The sequence below is a fragment of the Coloeus monedula genome, assembly GCF_965178545.1.
Source record: "Coloeus monedula genome assembly, chromosome: 6".
Taxonomy (NCBI): domain Eukaryota; kingdom Metazoa; phylum Chordata; class Aves; order Passeriformes; family Corvidae; genus Coloeus; species Coloeus monedula.
The window spans coordinates 28242681-28263335 of record NC_138786.1 but is presented as its reverse complement, the minus strand read 5'-3'; the positions used below and the strand labels follow the sequence as shown (position 1 = coordinate 28263335).

At 39.1% G+C, this 20655-nt stretch overlaps 1 protein-coding gene across 2 annotated transcripts; it reads right to left on the bottom strand.

Annotated features, from left to right (window-relative positions):
• Positions 1-124: 124 nt before the first annotated feature.
• Positions 125-18783, bottom strand: TMEM62 (transmembrane protein 62). Of its 2 annotated transcripts, none has more exons than XM_082283118.1 (14): positions 18643-18783; positions 14732-14843; positions 13711-13848; positions 12624-12669; positions 11276-11417; positions 10952-11076; positions 10686-10808; positions 9689-9844; positions 8078-8237; positions 6428-6541; positions 5406-5490; positions 3762-3866; positions 2903-3021; positions 125-1998 (listed from the first exon to the last, which is right to left on the bottom strand). In XM_082283118.1, exons 3-14 carry the CDS (start codon positions 13748-13750, stop codon positions 1672-1674), a joined length of 1542 nt encoding a protein of 513 aa, XP_082139244.1. In that variant the 5' UTR covers positions 13751-13848; positions 14732-14843; positions 18643-18783; the 3' UTR covers positions 125-1671. The 2 variants fall into 2 exon arrangements, with proteins under 2 accessions (XP_082139244.1, XP_082139245.1); XM_082283119.1 differs by lacking the exon at positions 18643-18783 and adding an exon at positions 18270-18354.
• Between the last annotated feature and the right edge of the window lie 1872 nt (positions 18784-20655).

Sequence of the window (20655 nt, the reverse complement as noted above, 5' to 3'; positions counted from 1 at the left end):
GAGCCAAACAGTAAGTATTTGATGGACTGTAAGATTTTTAAGCCCACAGACATGTGATTACATTGAAATTTGATTATGGCAATCAACTGCTAACACAACAAAAAAGTCTCCTTTCAGAACAGTCTTGTCATGGCGTATAGATATGAAATATTTTATTGCCACTTCTTATGCTCTCTAATCACATAGAAGTAATTTAATTGTAAAATGTCATTTTATTATCAGTTTTCCAGTAGTGTTTCTCATAAATAAATTTTGCACCCTGCCTCTAATTTTCTAACAGCTTTGCAAAACAAACTTATGTAGCAACAAATGGCATTCAATATTCTCTTAACAGTGTATTTAACTTACGTAAATAGGAGCTCTTTCTCTCTTTTTCCTATTACATTATTAATCATTCAAGAACAGAAATTAAGGAATAGGAGAACTGTCACTTTTCAGAAATAACAAAAAGTCAATATTTTCTTCCAATTCATTTTCCTGTGTTCTACTGCAGTCACTACTGGTTTTTTCCAAAGGTGCCATAAATAAGTTACCTCTCTTTTTTCTTGAGGAGCCATAAATAAATTACTGTAATATTACCTAAAGTATTTTAAATGTTCCACTCACAGCAGGTCTTTTGTGAAGCAATGCAGTATGCTTTACAGATCAAGGCACCTCAGCTCTCCTGGCTCTGGATCATTGCATTCTTCATTAATGTAACTAACTGTTTATCATTTTTGGACTTAGAAAAAAATGAAAAAAAAGAAATTAGTTCTCTTCGGTGCATTTGGCTGAGACCCAGAAACACAGCCCTGACCAGCTCAATTACAGACTTTATAGGCATCAGACCATATTATTCCTTCAGCCTCTCCCATCCTGAGGACATTGTCTTCATTCTTTGCTTTGAAGCTGAAAACCCACTGATAATTCACTGTCCTTTCACTAGTCATGTGTGGGAGAACTGGCAGCCTCAGTAGTGGAAAACGAAACTCCTTCCTTCCAGAGAGCGAGCTTGTTAGTTAGCCAACACTCCCAGGGAAAGAGCAATAGGGCACAGCTCAGGTAAACATGAACACAAATACATATATACACACCTAACAGCCTATAAGCTGCTCGTATACAGCATTATGAACTAAGAAAGTGTACGGGCATAGGACTCTGGCTGTGAAGGCCACTACAGCACCTTTGCAATCACCTGTACTTCATAAAGACATCTGGTCTAGTCTTGTAAAAACATGTGTCAACCCTGAAATAAAAGTTAAGCACAAATCTCATCAAGTTCTATGCTCATTTTTCCCAGCATTATAAAAATCAGGAATTTAATTAATTAAAAGTATTTTTCCATTCACAGTTGTAATAGGCAAACATTTCCATTTGTGAGCCATATGGACATAGCCATCTCTGTGTCACTAGAATAACCTCATTGAAGAGATTATGACACAGTTTGCTGTATTGATGTATAATGTATGACTGTATTATATAACATGTATTAAACAGTATGTTGTATACTACAGTATGTATATATAACATATTGTTGTACATGTACTATTTAATACAGTTCTGTAGCAGTGAAGGTGCAGCTTTGGGTCTTACCACCTAATGGTTGGGGTGTGTGCAATTCCAGCATCACAAAACAATAAGGTTGTACCTCAACAGTTTTTAAGACAGAATTTGGAGTAGTAATATTGTACTTCAGGAGCTCTGACAGTTTTTCATTTCTGTTATGTAAGTTCTGAGCTCTGATGATTTCAGTGTCCAGGTTTTATAAATCAGAGCTGAGGTCAGTGCCACCAGCCATGTTCTCATTGGGGAGAGGAAGAACGCCAAGGTGCCGTATGTTCGCTGCAGGAAATAGCAGGAATAGACCTGCCAGGCCAGGAGCAGTGCCATTGCCAGGTGAACAAGCACAGCCACGAGGTGCCGGACGTGACGGAGGTGGGAACGGAAGCTGTGGCCCTGGCATCGCAGCAACAGGCACCAGCACAGATAGGCCATCAATGGCAGGTTGAAAAACATCATCTGAAAGGAAGAGCAGAGAAAAACAAGACAGTGAGCAAGCCAGTGGTTCTGGGTAACATCTATGAAGGCTTGGAAAGATATGTGCACATAAAGCTGTTGCATTCTAAGGGGCTGAGTACAATTCCCAGAGATGGAATCTCAGGATGCACCTTTGAAGCTCTGCAGCTGATAGAGCTGCAACTGCCTGTGCCTCAGTCCCAGGCCAAGCATTCCCGCCCATTCCCTTCCAGTAAGAGGCACTAACACGCACCTGACATTTCCTGGAGCTGATTCAGGGAGCCAGACTTAGTAAAAAATTAGCATGGCAAAAACAGAAGGTCTGTATGTCAATTTAGCTCTGACCCAGCTCACCGTGGTGTCACACTGGTACAAGGGAGACACCATGAAGAAGGAGGCAACATGGGTTTGGTGGTTTGGTCCTTTAGCTTAAATGCCAAGGAATGACAACTTCTCTTTCAGATTAATGGGGGAAACTACTCCTGGGAAAACTGGACTTACGTGTGCTTGGAGAGTGACACCTACTGATCTGAAGGGTTAAGGGTGCAAGGGCTGCCCTGGCCACTCAGTTTCTTTTGCTTAATCACTGTGTGTGAGCCGAGGGCAAAAATTTATAGAAAATTTAGAGTTGTAAATATGTAGAGATGACCTCTAATCCAGATATCCAAAGAGTCCAAAGCAACATCATTTTATTAGAGAAAGAGAAGTTTGTGAAAATAATGCACAGCCTCCTTCCTTTCTGCCCTTTAAATCTGCAGAAAGGTAAGAAAGACCTCTTGTAGTCAGGCATGGTCACTAATCTCTCTACTTCCAAGACTCCTTTCTTTATAAAACTATTTTTAAAAATTGGAAAAAAGTCCCAGAGAAAAAAAAGCAGTTTTTCAGCCTTTATTTTATAAATACATACCTGTAAAATCCCAACCACAAATGTCATACTGCCCTGTAAGAAGGAGCCACCAACAAACACCCCGAAGGAAAAACAGGCCCCCATCTGGCCATCTATCAGTTCACCTACAAACCATGGTCCTGCAAGAGAAGAAACCAAGCACCACCATCAGGAAGCACAACAGAGACACAGCCCTTTGCCACATGGCCCTTTGTACCCTGAGACTTCTCTTTTGCTTGTCCCTAGTAATCAGCCTCGTGTTTTCATATTCAGCAAACAGCAGTCTGGTGTAAAAATACCACAGTATGACAGGGGGTTGTGGCATGTAATGAAAATACTTTTAAGTTAGTTTCATCTCTCTGACAATTTTCAACACCATATATAACATCTTCCTTATGAGAGAGGTGAAAAGGTGGATCCTTTCAAAGGGTAGCTTTTTCCCAGAATTACAGTAAGATATATGAAAAATGTGGCCACAAACAATTCCAGCCAGGCTCAGCACAGAAATTAAAATAGGCTGCTCTATGTTATGCATACTACACTAACAAGAAAATAGCTATTTCAGTAACACATTATCAGAGGAGAAGAAGCTCAGATTGTTAGCTCTGATGCTAACCATCAAAAAATAAGTGAAAACCAAACTAAAGTTAAAAATACTCATTTTGCTTTCAGAGTAAATTACTTCAGGGGTTCTAAGTTAGGCTCTTACAAATAAACCTTTTGTCTCTTTGTACATTAACTTTTAAAGTTCCACATAGATTTTATAATTTAAGTAAATTTTCCCCACTCTCCAAGATGTTAGAATTCTTAATTTTCATCAGGATCTGATGTGTAATTTCAAAATATTAATTCATGTCCTCCAGTACTCTAGGCTACTTACCCAGAATGGTGTATAAATTCAGAACCAGAATTGAGTAATAGAAGGTGTTTGTTTTACTGAAGACATGAAGGGAATACGAAGTCAGAGTAAGTAATCCTGGCTTTTCTAAACAGAGACAACATTTAAGAAAAATACACTTAATTCAGGTTGCAACACCTCCCCAGATATATATGTATGTAAAATACTGGTCTTTCTGAAACAAATCTGCACATTATTTACTCATTCTTTTAAATAAGAAACATAAAAATATTATTTGGTATGTCTACAGAAAAATGCAAAAGAATGCATTACTATTACTGTGATAACTGAAAGTAAAGAACCAATAAATATAACAATCTATATTAAAAACAGCAGAGGAACCTGCCATTCTAAAGGAATACACTTACTGTATGGACATAAAACTGAATGACCATTCTATACCCAGAAAATGAAGTTAGCTAGAATGAAAAGCATGGACAAAGTATATATTAAATGAAAACTAAGAGAATCAAAACAGTAACTCTGGAAACCCAGAAAGGCAGGTCACCATGGACTAGATTAATTGGATTTCTTTTGATTCAATCTACTTTAGTGAGATCTGATAGCAACTCAAAATTAAGGCTAGGCATTAAAATGACATTATTCTGACAAGTGTGTGGTGCTAACAGAAAAAAGCAATATTAGCTCTCTAACTGAAGCAGACAATTCACATATCAAGAGAGCCTTCCTATCAAAGCTAGCTTGTAGAGTTACACCTGTTACGTGGCCTTCTCACAAAGAATTAACCTGCAGAGGGCAAGCTTCACCTTTGGAAATCAACAGCTGTAACAAACTTGTTCACTAATTTGTCAAACATTTGTCATGGTCCACATGGACCTAGCTGACCACAGAATCAGTTCTTTTAATATTTAGCTGCTGAGTTCCATAAAGGCAACTGAAAATCTGATCCTTTTCTATGTAAGCAGTTACTGTAGTTACCTCAGGATGCTACATGGTTAGGAGTATAAAGGAAGGGACAAACGCTGACATGAATAGGAAGGGAGGTGGCTTCCAGAAAAATCTCATTAGTAAGGTGTGGTTCAAACAATTGTTTAAAGGATAAATGCCATGACCTTAATAGTAATAATTTTCATTTACTAAATCTATCACTAACAAAGTATCAAGTTATGACAGAAATGACCTTAATATTATTTTGAGAAAGACCCAATCCTGTTCATAATCTTTGCAAAAATTAACAAATATTATCTTTGCAGAAGGAAATCTGTTTCTTCACTCAGGCGAGAGAGAATTGTGTGACAACTGTAGTGAAGTAAACACACATACAGAACAAATACAAAACAAAACATTCCTTTCCCTATGCATTGGATTCTTCAATGAGAAAATTAAAATAAAACCTTGGACTTCAGTCAACTGAATTTTTGTTTCAACAAAGATACCTGCTCAAGTTTCTAGTTTACTTTATTTGATATATTGGAGGTTTTCCAGGTTCCCTTAAAAGCACAACAGCAGCTTCTGAGAAACCAATAAAACCCCTCAGTAGCAGATGTGAAATCCATATGGTGATTAACAGCACAATTACTTACATGTTGTTAGCACACAGGTCAACAGTAAAAAGTTTAAGGGAAAACGGATCCACTAAAAACCACAGCAAACATTAGTTCATACCTTTGAGTACTGGCTTTTGGAGGTGTCTGAAAACAACAAGCAAGGTGATCTGAATCAGCACAACCAGTCCAAAGAGCACACGAGCCTGAAAAGACAGTTTTGACTGTAAGCCAGCCCTGGAGTAGTAGCAGCCTTGGAGCATGCCTCATGGACACTGATAGATTTCTATTTGAAACACATATTCAAAGCTTTTTGGTGTCATTGAAATGAAGAATAAAAAGGAAACCTAAGGGTTTCTAAGTTGTTGGATTTGTATTGTACTGACTTGAATTCTGCTGAATGGCTGAAATAATAGACCTGAATCTTTAAAAAACAGGGTCTGTACACACATCTATTGAAAAAGTGTAATTACACTTCCAAGGCAAAACACTATCTGAGCACTGCACTGAGGAGAAATGCAGTTCATGACATTGTGTAGAAAGTGTGAGTGATTAACAAAGCTAAGATAATAATTTTGAGCCAATTACTACAACGAACCATAGCCATGTGGACTTTCTTATGTTGTTCTAGAAGTGCACCTAAACCATTATGACATGACATCCTTCTTTGCATGTACTGAGCTGTAACACATGTGGATATGACCTGGAACTTCCTAAAGTTGATGGGGATTTTGCCCTCCACTTTGCTGGATCTAGTTATAATGTCAGCAGCTGACAGTGAGAATATTCGAGCATTCTTGCCAGAAAACATATTGCAACAGATCGCAGTGAATTTCTCTTTGATTTAATATTTCCTTTTTCTACTATCTCCAGTAGCCCCTTTGCAATTTCTTGCTTGCACAAAATGTGCGTATACTTTTGGCCAAAAATGGATAATTGGGAAGTAGTCAACTGTTTGCATGGACCATTGCTGCACATTTGTGGTTGAAGTGGGAACTTGAGAAACTTCAAATGTTTTGGAATTCCAACAGAGTCATATCTGGAAAAGTAAAGTGCATTCAAGTCTACCAGGAATTAGGAAAATTCCTACTGCCACTTGGGAAACCAACATGGAATAACAGCTGTTTTGCTGAAAGTACTTACTAGAACATAGTGGTCACTGAGAAGAATAACAGATGGCCAAAAGTCAAATCTAAGAGAGAGATTTTCTTCCATACCAAATAAATGGCCCTGTGTGCCAATTCTTCCTGAAGCATCCTAGATTGATATAAAATGAGAGCAATTACATGCCAGTAATACAAAAAACTGTCTAGTTAAAGTTCCTAATTATCATTGCAGCTTTTCCTGTATTAAATTCTACCTTCAAAGGATTACTTACAGTCAATTCTGCAGTTTCAAGTAAATTGGTGATTATAAAATCAAAATCTGAAAGTTCTACATATGAAGAAGAGCTGGTCAGAGATTCAGCAACTTACAGAAGACTGACTGTTTACTGCCCCCCTGTCCAATTGTTTCCTGAAAGTTCAATTCTAGGTAATAGCCCATACTAAAATATTTTGAAGTTTTGTTGTGCTTCATTTCTGATGTATTTGCCATAAACTCACATAGATATATGAGTATTTGTTTATTGTTTATTGTCATTTATTCAGCACTTTGAGCACAGTGTTCCAGGTGTGGCCTGACAAGCACTCAGTAGAGCAGGAAGCGACTTACCTCGGCTGGTGATGCCCTTGTGGATGCACCCCGGCATCCAGTTGGTTTTCTCTGCTGCACCATGCACTCCTCATTCACAGTGAGCTTGTGGGCCACCAGGACACTGAGGTCTCTTTTCACAGAGCTGCTCCCCAGCCAGCCAGATCACAGCCTGTGCTGCACTTTGGGATTATGTTTTTCTGGGTGCAAGTCCTTACACTTCTCCTTGATGAACTCCATAATGTTCTCCTTGGCCCACAATTTGCCCTCAGTCAATTTGTGTTGGCTCTTCCCAGTCATGTGCTTCATCTGACTTGCAATACAAGGATTTGTTTCCTAATTTTCCCCAGGACTGAACTAAGACTGATGGACCTGTAATTTCCTGGATCCTCCTTTAAGCCCTTCTTTGTAGACAGGAGTGTCATTAGCCTTCTGCCAGTTTTCTGGGATGCCCCCTGATCTCCACAACTTCTCCAAGACTATGGAGAGTTGCCTCACAATGATGTCAACCAGGTCTCCTAACACTGGGGTGGAAACTGTCAGGGGCCATTGATCTGTAGGATCAAGCTCCTGCGACAGGTCTCACACCAACTCTTCCTTCACTGGCAGTGGGTCTCTGTATCAACCTTGATCCTTGCTCCCAAGGCCTGAGGCCCAACACTGCTGGTAAAGACAGAGGTGAAGAAAGTGTTGAGAACCTCTGCCTTTTCAGCATTGTTGATGACTAATTCACCTCTGCTGTTTAACACCAGGCCAGTATTTTCCTTCTGTTTCTGCTTGTTGTTTATAAACTCTAAGAACCCTTTCTTGTAATTTTTGACATTTCTGGCCAATTTCAAGTCAAGTTTGCTCTTTTGTTATGTCTTATTTTATTTCTTATGAAAAATAATGTTTCTTTAGCCCAGCAGCTTTATGAATATTTTGGTGCTTAGCCGTCAGTGTTTAGTCCTTTATTAAATCCTTTGGTTTTGTAATCAGACAGATGTGAAACTAAGCCTGTTATCATGTATTTTGTTCCTAGTTATGTGAGGCAAGAGGGTGATGGAGAAGCCATGACAAGAAAATAAAATTCAATACAAAGAATGCCAACCAGTACCTTACCTGTACAGTGACATCTATGTGATGGAACCCTTCACTGTAGTTTTGTGGGCTCCACTTTAGCACATAGAGAGGGCCAGACACCTGATGTGCATTCCCCAGGTGAACTCCATCTATGAAGACTTTGACAGAAATAATGACAGAAGGAGAGAATGCCAGAATTCTAAGGAGTAAATAGAGAGCAAAATAAACAGATTTGTTACAGGACTTGCAGATATGTTATTACTTCCATAAAAGAAAGTCCCTAAAGGTTAAGTTACCTTGTAATAAAGAGTTCAAAAGATTTAGAAATTAAAACAATGAAATATCTGTAGGCTAATGGTAACATGGTAGCTCTTTCCTACAGTTAAAAAAAAGTAGTTCTGTATAACACTACACAAAAGAACAGGATAGAAAACTGGCTGTGGAACAGACAAAAAGGTGGCAGAGATTTTAAGGTCCTGGCAGAAATAATTTTAGAACTCTTTCTTCAAAACATTTGCTAATACAAGTGGTATGCATCCTCCAGCACACATAGACACATAACCAAACACTTGTAGATGGCTTCATTAAAAATTGCCAAGGTCTCTCTCTCTAAAGTCCTTTGTTACTGGAAGTGGGTTTCTTTCCTTTTTTTTTTTTTTTTTTGCTAGTCAGAATATAACCTCTCAGAGTTTGTAACTGCATTTAGGAGAAATGGAGTAGAATGCAAGACTGATATTACAGATCTCAGGATACCAACAAATGTACTGTCACTTGGCAGTGCTTATATTCATAGAAACAGTGATACTAATACACACTCAAAATACTGCACATATGATTCCTTTCATTTCTGGTAATACAAAAGGCATTTCAGAGCATATTTTAGTCAAATGAAGGAGTTTCGTACAGCTATGGTGAGCAATTCTACCAGTTCATATATGTAATATAATCATAAGAATGTTCAGGTAAGGTTCTGAGTAGGAAACTGGAAAGTAATTAGGACACTTAGTAGGATACTGCTCCCTAACTGAAAAATTCGACAAACTTCTTTTGATTGTAACTCTATGTATGCAGTATTTCAAGCAGATTGGTCTAACAGCAAATATAAAATATTGAAAAGGGCCTAGAAATTTGAAATATAAATGTAAAAATTAAATGGATATGGTAAAACTGGAAAGATAGATTTAAAACCAGTATGAAAATTGGCAGAGGCTTCTCTTTTTTTAATATATATAAGGCATATAGAATTGAAAAAACAAGAAGCTAAGAAGTCTAAAGTGAATAGAGAAAACATTTAGAAAAATAGACAAAATCCTGAAATCAGCAGAGTCGATGTGAACATGTGAGATGAATAACAGATTAATCTATGCATATTGATTACATATTAATTCATTTTAATTATATATTAATCAATCAGCTTTGGTTACCTAAAGTTCAAACTGACTTAAGGGAAAATAACTGAATAATTAAAACAAACATGAATTACTACTATACAATCTTTTTATCACAGGTATGATACAAAGAGAGCTCTCTGGAACAATCTTCCAGAGAAAAGTGAATTCTGAGAACAGTAGATGCATATTTAAAAAAAGGTTTTGTGTATATACATATAAATATAGTTAAATACTGTGAAATCGAGACATTACAGGGTACCTGATATGAGTGGAATAAAGAATTTTGACTAGTGGTTCATGAGTAGAACTGCTGTAAAGGAAGGATTTGGGATTGGTGATGAGAACCACAGGCCACTCTTCAAAGTTAAGATCTGCGAAGCTGAGGAGGTCGTGGTCAAACGCAAGGATCCGGTACCTATAATGAAAGGTAAAAGATTTTGTTAATACAAACTGATGTGTGAAGATTGATTCCCATGCTTCTCAAGTTCCCAAACAGAACCTGGCTTTATTTTCCATTTATTCTCTTCTGTAGTTGATCTTACATTTGCCAACTCTGCTGTATTAACTGTACAGTTGCTTACCTCTGATGAGGTTAATTTTTATAATGAATCATGGAAGCAGTACTCAAAGTTCCAAGTGTGAAGATCTATGGAATTTTGCACATGAATCAGATGGATGAACATTATATTAAAGAATTCAAATATAATGTACATTTCCACAGTGTCTGTGTGGGCACTCCAGTTAAGGACAAAGGCCCCAGTGTGCTCTTTCCCTGTATGCACACCAGTATCTTTCTTTGGATTACTGCAGAATAAAAGCTAAAATACTGCTATACACTCCATATAGCATCAGACATTTTTTGATATGTTAGTAAGGTAACATTTCTCAGGTGGACTATTTCTGTGTCAAGAATTCTAACAGCTAGTGCAGAGCATGTGTATTTTGAAGTAGTGATGCTGAATTTTATTACAATTTCTTCGTCTACATTTTAATACTAAACACATACTAAAGGCACATTTAGATGTCCCTATTTTAATTTCTACATGAATAAAAAATTATTTAATTTATTATCACACTGTTGGTATGGGGGGAAAATCCCAAACATATACACAAAGCCTTTTTTCAAAAGCATTAATAGTAATAACCAGTCAGGCTGATCTCATGCTTCTTTCAAATTCACTGCACAGCATCAAAGGGAATCACAGTACAGCAAGGTAGGCTTCATATAATAATTTGCTCATATGGGCTTTACTTACCTCCTATTATCCATCCAGTCTCCCAATTCAAGTTCCAGAGTGCCACCACGGTGCCGACTGTGCAAGACTGGCATCAGCCCACCCATTGTATGGAGATGTCCACATAAATAGGCTGTGGCAGAACTAAAAAAAGAATGTAAGAATTGTGATTATTGGGGTGGGAAGGAAATATCACTGCAGAAAACCTGAAAGGTGATAGATAAGCATGTGAAGAGAGGCAGGAAATGTACTTCAGGCTGAAAACATACAGGATAAGAAGATCTTACCTCATTAATGTTCGTATTCCAGGGGATGGGGAGATGATTGTTGAGGTGGGATAATGGCCAAACCAGATAGTATGGTTGCTGTGTAGACTTTCTGTTCCCATCAAAGACAGCTCTGCCATTTGATTCTGAAACAGGCAGGTGACAAATCCATTTTGCTAAATAAATGTCTCATATGCATAATAACTGAAAAATGTAAACACTCTTTTAGATGAACACAAATCTTTCAAACAATTCTTCCACATAAAAAAACCCTCCAAACCTCCAAATAAACCACTACAGAAATAAAACAGCCAGCAAAATGGAATGCAAAGACTTATACAGTACCATGTTTAAAATCCCAAAGAAATTATAGGGTCTCTTAGGGCCTGGGCTGAGTGTAGCATCCACGCAGATGAATGAATAGTTCCCAAAAGAGGTAGTGTGGATGTAATGGAAAGAGCCATCTTTACGCCAGGCAGAGTATTTCCTTACAAAATAAAATGGAAGTACTGACGTTAGGAAAGCTTGTAACCATGACAAACATACATTGCTTTCTCTCCTTCCATTAACAACAGGTAATTTCACTATTTCTGACTTATAAAATTGAAGTGCTTTTGATAGTTTATGCTAGATGGGAATTGTACATATCTTCCACTGGCAAAGACATAACATTTCAACTAACATTACCACCTAAATTGTTCTATTAAGGATTAAATTCTGTAACTAAAATGATTGTGAGTTAATCTGAGAATCACTAACATTCATTAAGTTTAATTTTTTTTTTAAATTTTATTTTGGGGCTTTGGGTTGGGCTTTTGTGTGTGTATTTGGTTTTTTTGAGTTGTTCCAGTTTTGTTTCACTCCCTGCATTATATGTGGAAGCTGAAACATTCCTGAGTTCAGATGATGGGTATAGTTTGAACACAGTCATCCAGAAATCAGTTCATGTCCCTGTTCCTCCACCAATCAGAACAATAAAATTGCCAGAAAGGTTGACCTGAATAGAATACAAGCCAATATATTAAAAACAAGTTTCCAATACTTCTAATGCCATAAAAACCCTTTCACAATATTTTTTTTGACGTTAACATTATCTGTATGAACATCATCAGCTTCAATGAAATTTCTTCCTTTAGTCCCACTTGGAGTATGTGTAACAGTTGATTAATCCTCTGCTAATGCTGTGAACATGTAAGAGGAACCTATGTTTTTGTGTAAAAATATTGCATTTCAATACAACCCACTCCATTCTTTAATTTTAATGCATGATGAAAAACAAAATATGGTATTGAATAACTGTTTTCCCTAGCTTCTATTTTTATTTCTGCCAACAATTTTTATAATTTTAATATTTTTTATATTATTTATATTTTTGTATATTAAAAAATCAACTCCATTTCAGTCTTCCATCTTCTCTCTCCTAGAGTGTGACTAAAAAATTTGGAGACATGGACAGATTAACACACTCAATCACAAAACAGAGAAGGATAAGAGATAAGAAAACTGCACAAAGAATTCTCTATTTTCTCAATTGATTCTGCTCCACTAACTGACAATGCAAAAGACAGAGGGAATAGTAGATATGATCCTGGGCTATAGGATAGTTAGTGAAAAAGTATATATGTGATAACTGAAAACAGAATAGTGAATTTGACCTTGAATATAGCAGCACCTGTATGGTAAATAAAAGTACCTGTAATAATTCTGAACACTATCCAGGCGTGGAATGTTGAATGAATCTGTAAGGGAGAAAAAAAGGAAATAAAGAAACTTTCAGATCAAATTGATCATTGGCCCTTGTATCTAACTAGGTAATGCTGAGATAAAGCAGTCTCAGCAGGTGCTCAAGAACTACTTTCTTTAAAATGTGTGATTGACAAGCAGACCGTCTAGCTGTGCAGAGGTGACATATACTCAGTGAAGTTAAATGGCAATGGTTTTCTCATTTAAGTTTCAATTCAAAGATAAAGGCATTGCAGGGATATAAATTGTTATTTAGTGGCTAAAACCTAAATCTGTCTCCATTTTGACTACAGAGCTTTTCAGACGCTTTTTTGGACTGGGTGCATGCTCTGTAAGTAAGATTTAACTCATTTGCAGAAAATAAAGTTGCCATAGCATCAGAGAACTGTGTGTGTAGAACAGACATCAGCTGGGGGAGGCCTGTACTGCAACTCCATTAATGCTGGTAATAGAAGCCTAATAGGGCATATGGTTATATATGACAAAGCATGCACTTTTTCCCCCCAGTGCTCGGCTTTCTAGTTCTGCCCTTCCTGTAACAGCCTGTTTATACAGCCTACAAGATTGTCAGCTTGTGTTTGAATGCTTAGAATGTGGCAACAACTTATGGATATAAACTCCCATGAGTCTCTTCTATTCAAAAGGGACCAAATTTCCTTTAGCTGCTGGACATTTGACACCTTTTAAACTTAAACCTGTGAGGGGGAAGTCTATGAAAAGTAAATGGAAACAATTTCTTTAGTATGGTAAGGTTACAGTTTGCCCCTCCATTAAATAATGTGGTATATAACATAATGATGTGGAAACTAACATCTGAAGTCATGTTCTACCACTTGACAGGCAAGAGACTCTTAATTCTCTGGTACTAAAACTCCATTAAGAGCTTGCAAACAAAGTGTGTCCTCAATAGACATGTGGATGGCAAGCCCTTCTCCTGAGTCATGACTACTAACACACTAGTGAGTACTAACACTTTACTTCTATATTCTGTGATCTGCAATCACAGGAAAGACAGAAATGTTTCCTTTTCCTCTTACCATGATTCCCTTTGATGTCTATCCACTTGGTTTTTTCCATGACCCTTGATCTCTTCAGGATTGACTGGTAAGTTTTCCACTCATCTTCCACCTGCTCAGATCCCAGTTTATCTCTTGTCTTAGCATCTGTCAGATCACCTGAAAGTGTACAAAGGTGAGATATAACTAGAGGCCTACACAGCTTATACAAATACTGTAACTAGACAAGCATGCCATCCCTGCCTCCAAGTTTAAGTTGCTGCAGGCCTGGGTGCATTCTGGATGTTCCTGTATCTGGTCCACAAGGTCAGGGTAAATGCCTTCTAATGCAGATGCAGCAGCCTCATCAGACATCCATCAACCACATCACTGCAGCACTTTTACTAATTAGATAAGTAACTCTCTGTAGAAACAAAACTTCAGGTCTAGCATTAAGATTCTAAAGCCTTGCATACAGTAATGGCTCAAAGTCTTTTTGATTTACTTGTCAAAACTTAATCCATTTCAATAGCAAGGTGTCAAATGAAGTGGCAAGGCTTATTTCACCTCTCTTGGTATGATATGTTCAAATGGAAACCAGCAATAAATCTTACATTACTTCAAAGGTGAATTGCATACAAATAAGCAGGGATTGTTCTGAGCGAGGAACTGTCTCCTAATGACTAACCACACACACTTCTGTAATTTCAAACACAAAGAATGTAGAATCATTACCAGGACAAGAGGGAAGGTAACTGCTAGCAAGGACTAAGATGCAGCAACACATATTGGGAAAAAAATAGCTATATTACACAATTGCGTCTGTTACATATAAAACACACTAAACTCACTGAAGAAACTGAATGCTGAAGAAAAAAGAATTCTCTTGTTGAGAAGTTATTTTTTTCAGCTTCTAGCAGTCTCACTTCAGCTGCAATTCCATTTCCATTGCTTAAAATACCTTAATGCTTTGAAATTCTCTCTTGAGATCCTAGAATTTTGCCTATTTGCTGCTTCTTTGACAGTACACTCATCAGGAAATTCACACCTTTCAATTGCTTACCTGTTGCTAGAACAAGTGCAGGCTGAATTACATCAATTGTTTCAGAACAGAACTTTTCAAAGTCAGGAGCTCGTTTGGGATCCCGAAATTTGCTGATATGAATATCTGACACCTGCAAAAGAGAAGAATGAAACACTGCCCCAAGTAGAGGGTTATTGCTACCCACATTGTTCTGCAAAGCCAATACACGTAAGAATGCAACGTAAGAGCAGTCACAGTGATTCATATCAGTATAAGGGATACAGGGAAAAACAAGAGTGGGTGACTGGGGAAAAACAAAAACAGAACAAGAAAATGATATTGCAACTCTAATCCCTAAAATCACATTTACATCAAGAAAATTTCCTTACAACTAAGGGCATACAATAATATGAGGAAATACTTAGCTATCCACAGTAAGTTGTGATGACTGCGAGTGTCCTGTTGCCTTTCAAATTCTTTGAGTTTCTGTGCAACACAGTGGTTTTGCTGCAAGTAAGAATACAAAGTAGTTCTGCAAAGCCATAGGTTAAAGCTACCTAGAACTTGAAATATACTGAAAATGTATTTTGTACCTGTGGTGACATTTCCAGTAGCTGAGTGAAAAGATTTTTAACATTCTATCCATGCACTTCAATGGAGCTAACCAGTGTTTTTAGATTCCATTGCACGTGCCTTCAAGAAGGTAAAGATTGCCCAAGAACTGATGATATGACTTGTATGTAACTGTAAAAGATGCTGTTCATTTCTGAATCAGTCAAAGCCCTCACATCAGAAGAGCCATTTGGGGAGAATAAGGAAAGTAAGATTTCTCTATTTTTTTACATTGCGGCTTTTCAGTACTGTACACAAAAAATCTTGGGTGAATGGTTTCAATTCCACTTCCCATTCCACTTCAGTCAATCAATTAATTAATTGTCCTCGTTGGTTTAAACAAATGGTATTTGATGCTCAAAAAACAGTAAGCACATGCTCATGACCATCTGACAATATCACTTGGAAAGAAAAACACTAACTTTTACATTCAGTTTAATAAACCTGTTCTTGTAAAGCTTCTAGTTTTTTGGAAAATCCAGATAAAATATCTTGGAGAAAAATTATTTACTTCTACTTATTCAGTCATCTGTATAGAAAGAATTTATTACCTGAATATAGTATTTAATTCTGCTTAGGAATATCCCCCATTTGGAATTACATGGAATTTTTGCCCGGATCAGAATTACATGCTAAAGAAGGCAAACACTTTTAGATACAACTTTATCTTCACTTTCATTGATGCATTCAAACTAGAGTGAAGCAAAGAACACAGCAAAACTACCTCAACACATCAAACTTCATTTAATCATTGACAAGGATACAACTTGTTTTGCTTCTTTTCAGCCTGTGGATTTGCAATTAATTTATTTCAGCAATCAGAGAAAATAAAAACTTCTACAATCTTCATTCTTGAGAAAAAACACTCTTACAAGAAAGCTTACTCCTGCTCTACCAATAACTACAGCAGATGTAAATTTCCAACCTTACAGCAGAAAGTGGTTGGGAAGCCTGATTTCCTACAATGACCTTCCCACATTTCTTCCCCATATTATGATATGAGTTTAAGATTTCAAAAAGGTTTAACTTGTCATCTAAGAGTTACAGTGTCCAGGGACTTCTGAGAGCTGGGACTAAGTTTCTGTCATCATTAACAGCCATGACACATGAAGATCTTAGGAGTTTTTTCCTTTTTTTTTTTAAATTTTTAATTCACTTTAGATGATATCCCAATAAAAGGAAAGACATTGGGCAAGATGAAAAGCTTGTAATGCTCTTACTTAATTTCCGAAATATAGGTGAAAGCCAGCTTGCTTCTTTTTCCCCTCCCTCTGACTGATATGGATACTTGACTTCTCATTGCATCATCGGCAGTTACTTTCATTAAAATGGGTTGGAAGAGATTTAGGGGTGAAGAGAAATCCCCATTAACATTCTTTATCTAGCAAAGACGTGGTTCAGGACAGGAAGGCATTAACAAGGGAGAATTACAAGGTCTAGAGCAACAGTAGAATGCATCCAGCTGGCAGAAATGGGAGAAATAATTATAAGCTTGTCAAATATCGAACTAGAGTGTCTATTTGGCACTGGGTGAGAAAGGAAATTCTGCTACAGTAAAGGTGAACGAGCCATTAATAGAAGATTAAAGTAAAAAGACTGTGATTTAGTTTAGTTTAAGAAGAGATAGTCCTGTGGATGGGAAGAAAAACAAGGCAGGAACTGTTGTGGGCAGAACTGACCATCTTGAGCTCTATCCAATGACCTAGGCTAGACCTATGGAGTCACCAGGGAGTCTGAAGCCTGTTTCCCACAACATCATCAGGCACAGGGCTGGATTTGGTGCTTGATTAGTTTCCAAGTTAGGTCAATGATAAAGCAGCTGTTAAAGAGCATGTCTGAAAGAGAACATAACCACTTGAAAGTAAAGCCAAGTCTCAAATTAGCTTTACTGTGACCTATCCTTGGGAGAACTCCACTTGAAGTGACACAGCCAGAGAGAACATGGCAAGAGAAACACGGGCCTGTGCATGCTGCTTGTCAGTATAGCTCTGCAGCTGCAATATGCTGCTGTATCTGACTCTTCACAAGAGAGCTACTCAGGATGGGGGCTTTCCTTACATTAATTCACACATATCTCTCATCTTGAAATCTACTCTGCAGTAAAAATAAGCCTTAAGTCACTTAAGGAAAAAATACTGAAAAAAACCAACACCACAATTGGAAAGAACCACAGGACTAATATATGCCAGCTCATTCACTAAGAGCACTACCTGCAGCTAATAGTCAGGCAAAATGTTCTTGAGATTGAGAATGAAAACAAAACAGTAAAAGCAGCTATTTTTTAGAAGGAAATGCACAGCAACCCCTGTGACATCTCAGCCACAGATGAACTACAAGTATGTAAACACTTCTGTGGCTAGTTCTACAGTAAGTGCTTTCAGGAATGCTCTGGGGAGAAGAGTCAGAAGAGGCCACAGAAGCACTAAGATGTCACAATTTGCTTCCAGGACTATGCCAGGTCAACCTGGATTTTATGTTTAACCTGAAAACAAAGCTGTGTACATTTAACTGTCTGAATACTGGCCCAGTACCTTCTGTTGCTATAAATCAGTAACGCTATTTTCTCAGCCACACAACTTTTCCGAGTTTTTGGATGGGGAAAGGGACAGGCAGAGCCTGCATTTCTCCCCGGGATATTAGATAATACCGCATCAGGTACTGATGCAATGTATAGGGTAGTGTAATAATTAGGTGATTTTTAATTACCCACTTCCACTACACGCATCAGATCTGATAAGGAAACTTCTCTGTCCAACTATCCAGGAGCCACTCTGGCAGTCACACTCGCACCACCTGAGCTGGGACCGAGGTCCTTCACAGCTACACCCCACACACTCACGGTCAGACCAGGTTTCCTTACCAGCTCAGCCCCAGGCTTCCCATAGCAGGGTCTAAGACTTCGGGATCCTTAAAATAATTTAATTTTGGTGCAATAACTAACAAAATAACAGTTCGAGTCGGGTACCTCTGAGAAGGGGTCCCAAAGAAAGGAATCCCCGGGCTTTTATACCCTCACAGGCTGAGAGGAGGAAAGTCTGGGGGCTGCGTGCTCCTGCTGTCTCTGAGCGTCCGCTCCCCTGGCTGGGCCACAGGTCCCCATGTCCCGTGCCCTTCGCTGTGTAAAGGGTGACAGGTCACGGCCTTTCGCCTCCGGCTGCCGCCCCCCAGAGCTCAGCCTGCAGCTCGCACTGCAGCTGCACATCGAGCTGCCGGCACGGAACATACTCCTCAACGCGACCTTTCGGGCAGCCTGGCAAAACACCTGTAACCTGCGCTTGACTGCGCGCCCCCGCTGTGCCCGCGGCTCGGCCGCCCCTCGCCCGCCCGGCCCCGCTCACCTGCACGACCCACAGCAGGCTGGCGGCGGCCGCCCCGGGCGCGGGCTGCGGGGCCCAGCGGCGGCGCTGGCCCGGGCCCGGCGGCGCCCCCGGCGGCCCGTACCAGTCCAGCAGCAGCGCCACGGCGGCCGCCGCCAGCAGCCCCGCCGCCAGCCCCAGCATCCTGCGCCGCGCCGCCACCGCGCCCGCCCCGGGCGAGCCCTCCGCCGCCGGCCCCGGCACTTCCGCGTCCACCTCCCCGGCGGCCGGGCCGCCCCGCGCTCGGCCGCGGTTGGCTCGGAGGACGGATGCCAGCGGGGCCGGGGGTGGGCGCTCCCCTTCTGCTGGCGGTTTTATCCGGCGAGGCCGGGGGATCCCGCCTCTCTCCCCGCTGCCTGGGCGCTGAGCGTTCCCGCTTTCCCCTCCAGCCGCAGGGGTGCCTGGAAATGCCTAGGTTAGAACAAAACGAAATCCAGGCGTACGAAGAAATCAGTGTCTCATCCTGTTTCCTTATAGATACAGCATGTAAACTTTTGCTTTTTCTCCTGTCGGTTTTGTAATTCTACCTGCTCGGAAATCTAGGCAATTGACATTTTTTGCTCCCGACAGAAGTCTTTTTAATGGTATTTTGAATATTTTTTAATATATATGTACACACAGCATTTTAAACCTTGCTATAGCAACTGCACGGTTTCATAATTGCTAAGTTATTCTTTGCTATCAACTCAGTTTCCTAACTGCTGCCCATTTACTGCTGAGATTTCTTCTTACCATCTTAAGTATGAGTTTAGGTGAAAAAGCTTCTGTCATTTCACATTACTGTATGATATTTAACATAGTATTCTCAAACAACTTCAGGTATCAGCAGTTACTAATTCAGTATTGTTCAATTTTTTCGCATATAATTTGTCATAGGACAAAGATTTAGTTTTTAGCATTGATAATGACTAGCATTGTTTGATCAAGAAAAAACATTTTTCAGATCAGTTAGACTGCATTAATATATTACACTTCTTTTCAGATAGTCTTCATAATTTATCTGCTCTTTTGCAGGACTTCATGTATGTTTGCTTTGTTTTTTTTCAGCTGCCTTCCATCTTGCTTGTCTACTCTTCCCCCCCAAAAAACACCCTGAAGAACTGTTTCTAAATCAACAACAGTCAGCAATCCTGGTAATCTTCAGGAGTAATCTTGAAAACCAGGGCTTGCTCACTTTCTTCCTGAAGCTCTACCATTTTATTTTAGCTCTAGCAAGGCTGCCCCGCATTTTGTCTGTATTAAAATTGATCTGAATTCCTGTTTCATTCTTCTTCTTTCCTCTATTACTGTAGTATCCATGGAGATCTTGGTGGTTTCTGCCTTTTCTGCCTGGGCAGTGGTGCCAACTCGTTTTCTAAGAGGTTTGCCGACACTTTCTTTGCTGTCTCTCAGCACATGTGGGTTCCAATTTTTTTTTAAATTATAATTTTGTTAAATAAGTCTAACAGTAAGTCTTCAATTAAAGCAGTTGATTTACATTAGCATAACTTCTAAAAGTCCTACAGTAAAGCAAACCCACACTGATAGTTAGCTAAAAGACATGGCCACACAAGCTGCTTGTCTTGCAGCACAGGAGGCTGCAGGAAGCCCTCCTGCCACTTGTCTGGGTTTGTTGCTGTCCTGGAATTGTGCCTTGCTTCTCTTGCTCGACTACATTGAAAGCTGAATTATACAATTGCTAGTGTTGATGCCAAAACAGGTGGAGGACTCCAGTAATTATAGTCTAAACTTGGTTGTTGAGCAAACAAAACTTCTGGTTAGCGGTCAGCTGTGCTAGCGAAAAGGATTGGGTACAGACCAGCAATATGGACAGACAGAACAAGATGAAATTGTTCAGTGTCTCGTGGCAAAATTCACTTTGTATTTTTTACACCTCTTACCTAAACCTGTCTCACCCATGGTGATTTTAAGTGGCAGATTTCAATAATATAAACAAGTCTGCAGGACTTCTTAATATGAAGATGAGTGGTAGCTACGGCAGAGTAGCTACATTCA

Coding starts and splice junctions, on each gene's coding strand:
- TMEM62 (XM_082283118.1), bottom strand. CDS start 13,750: ATGGAAAAAACCAAGTGGATAGACATCAAAGGGAATCATG. Junction 6,542..8,077: donor ACATAGATGTCACTGTACAG/GTAAGGTACTGG, acceptor ATATCAATCTAG/GATGCTTCAGGAAGAATTGG. Junction 3,867..5,405: donor CCAAAAGCCAGTACTCAAAG/GTATGAACTAAT, acceptor GTCTCTGTTTAG/AAAAGCCAGGATTACTTACT.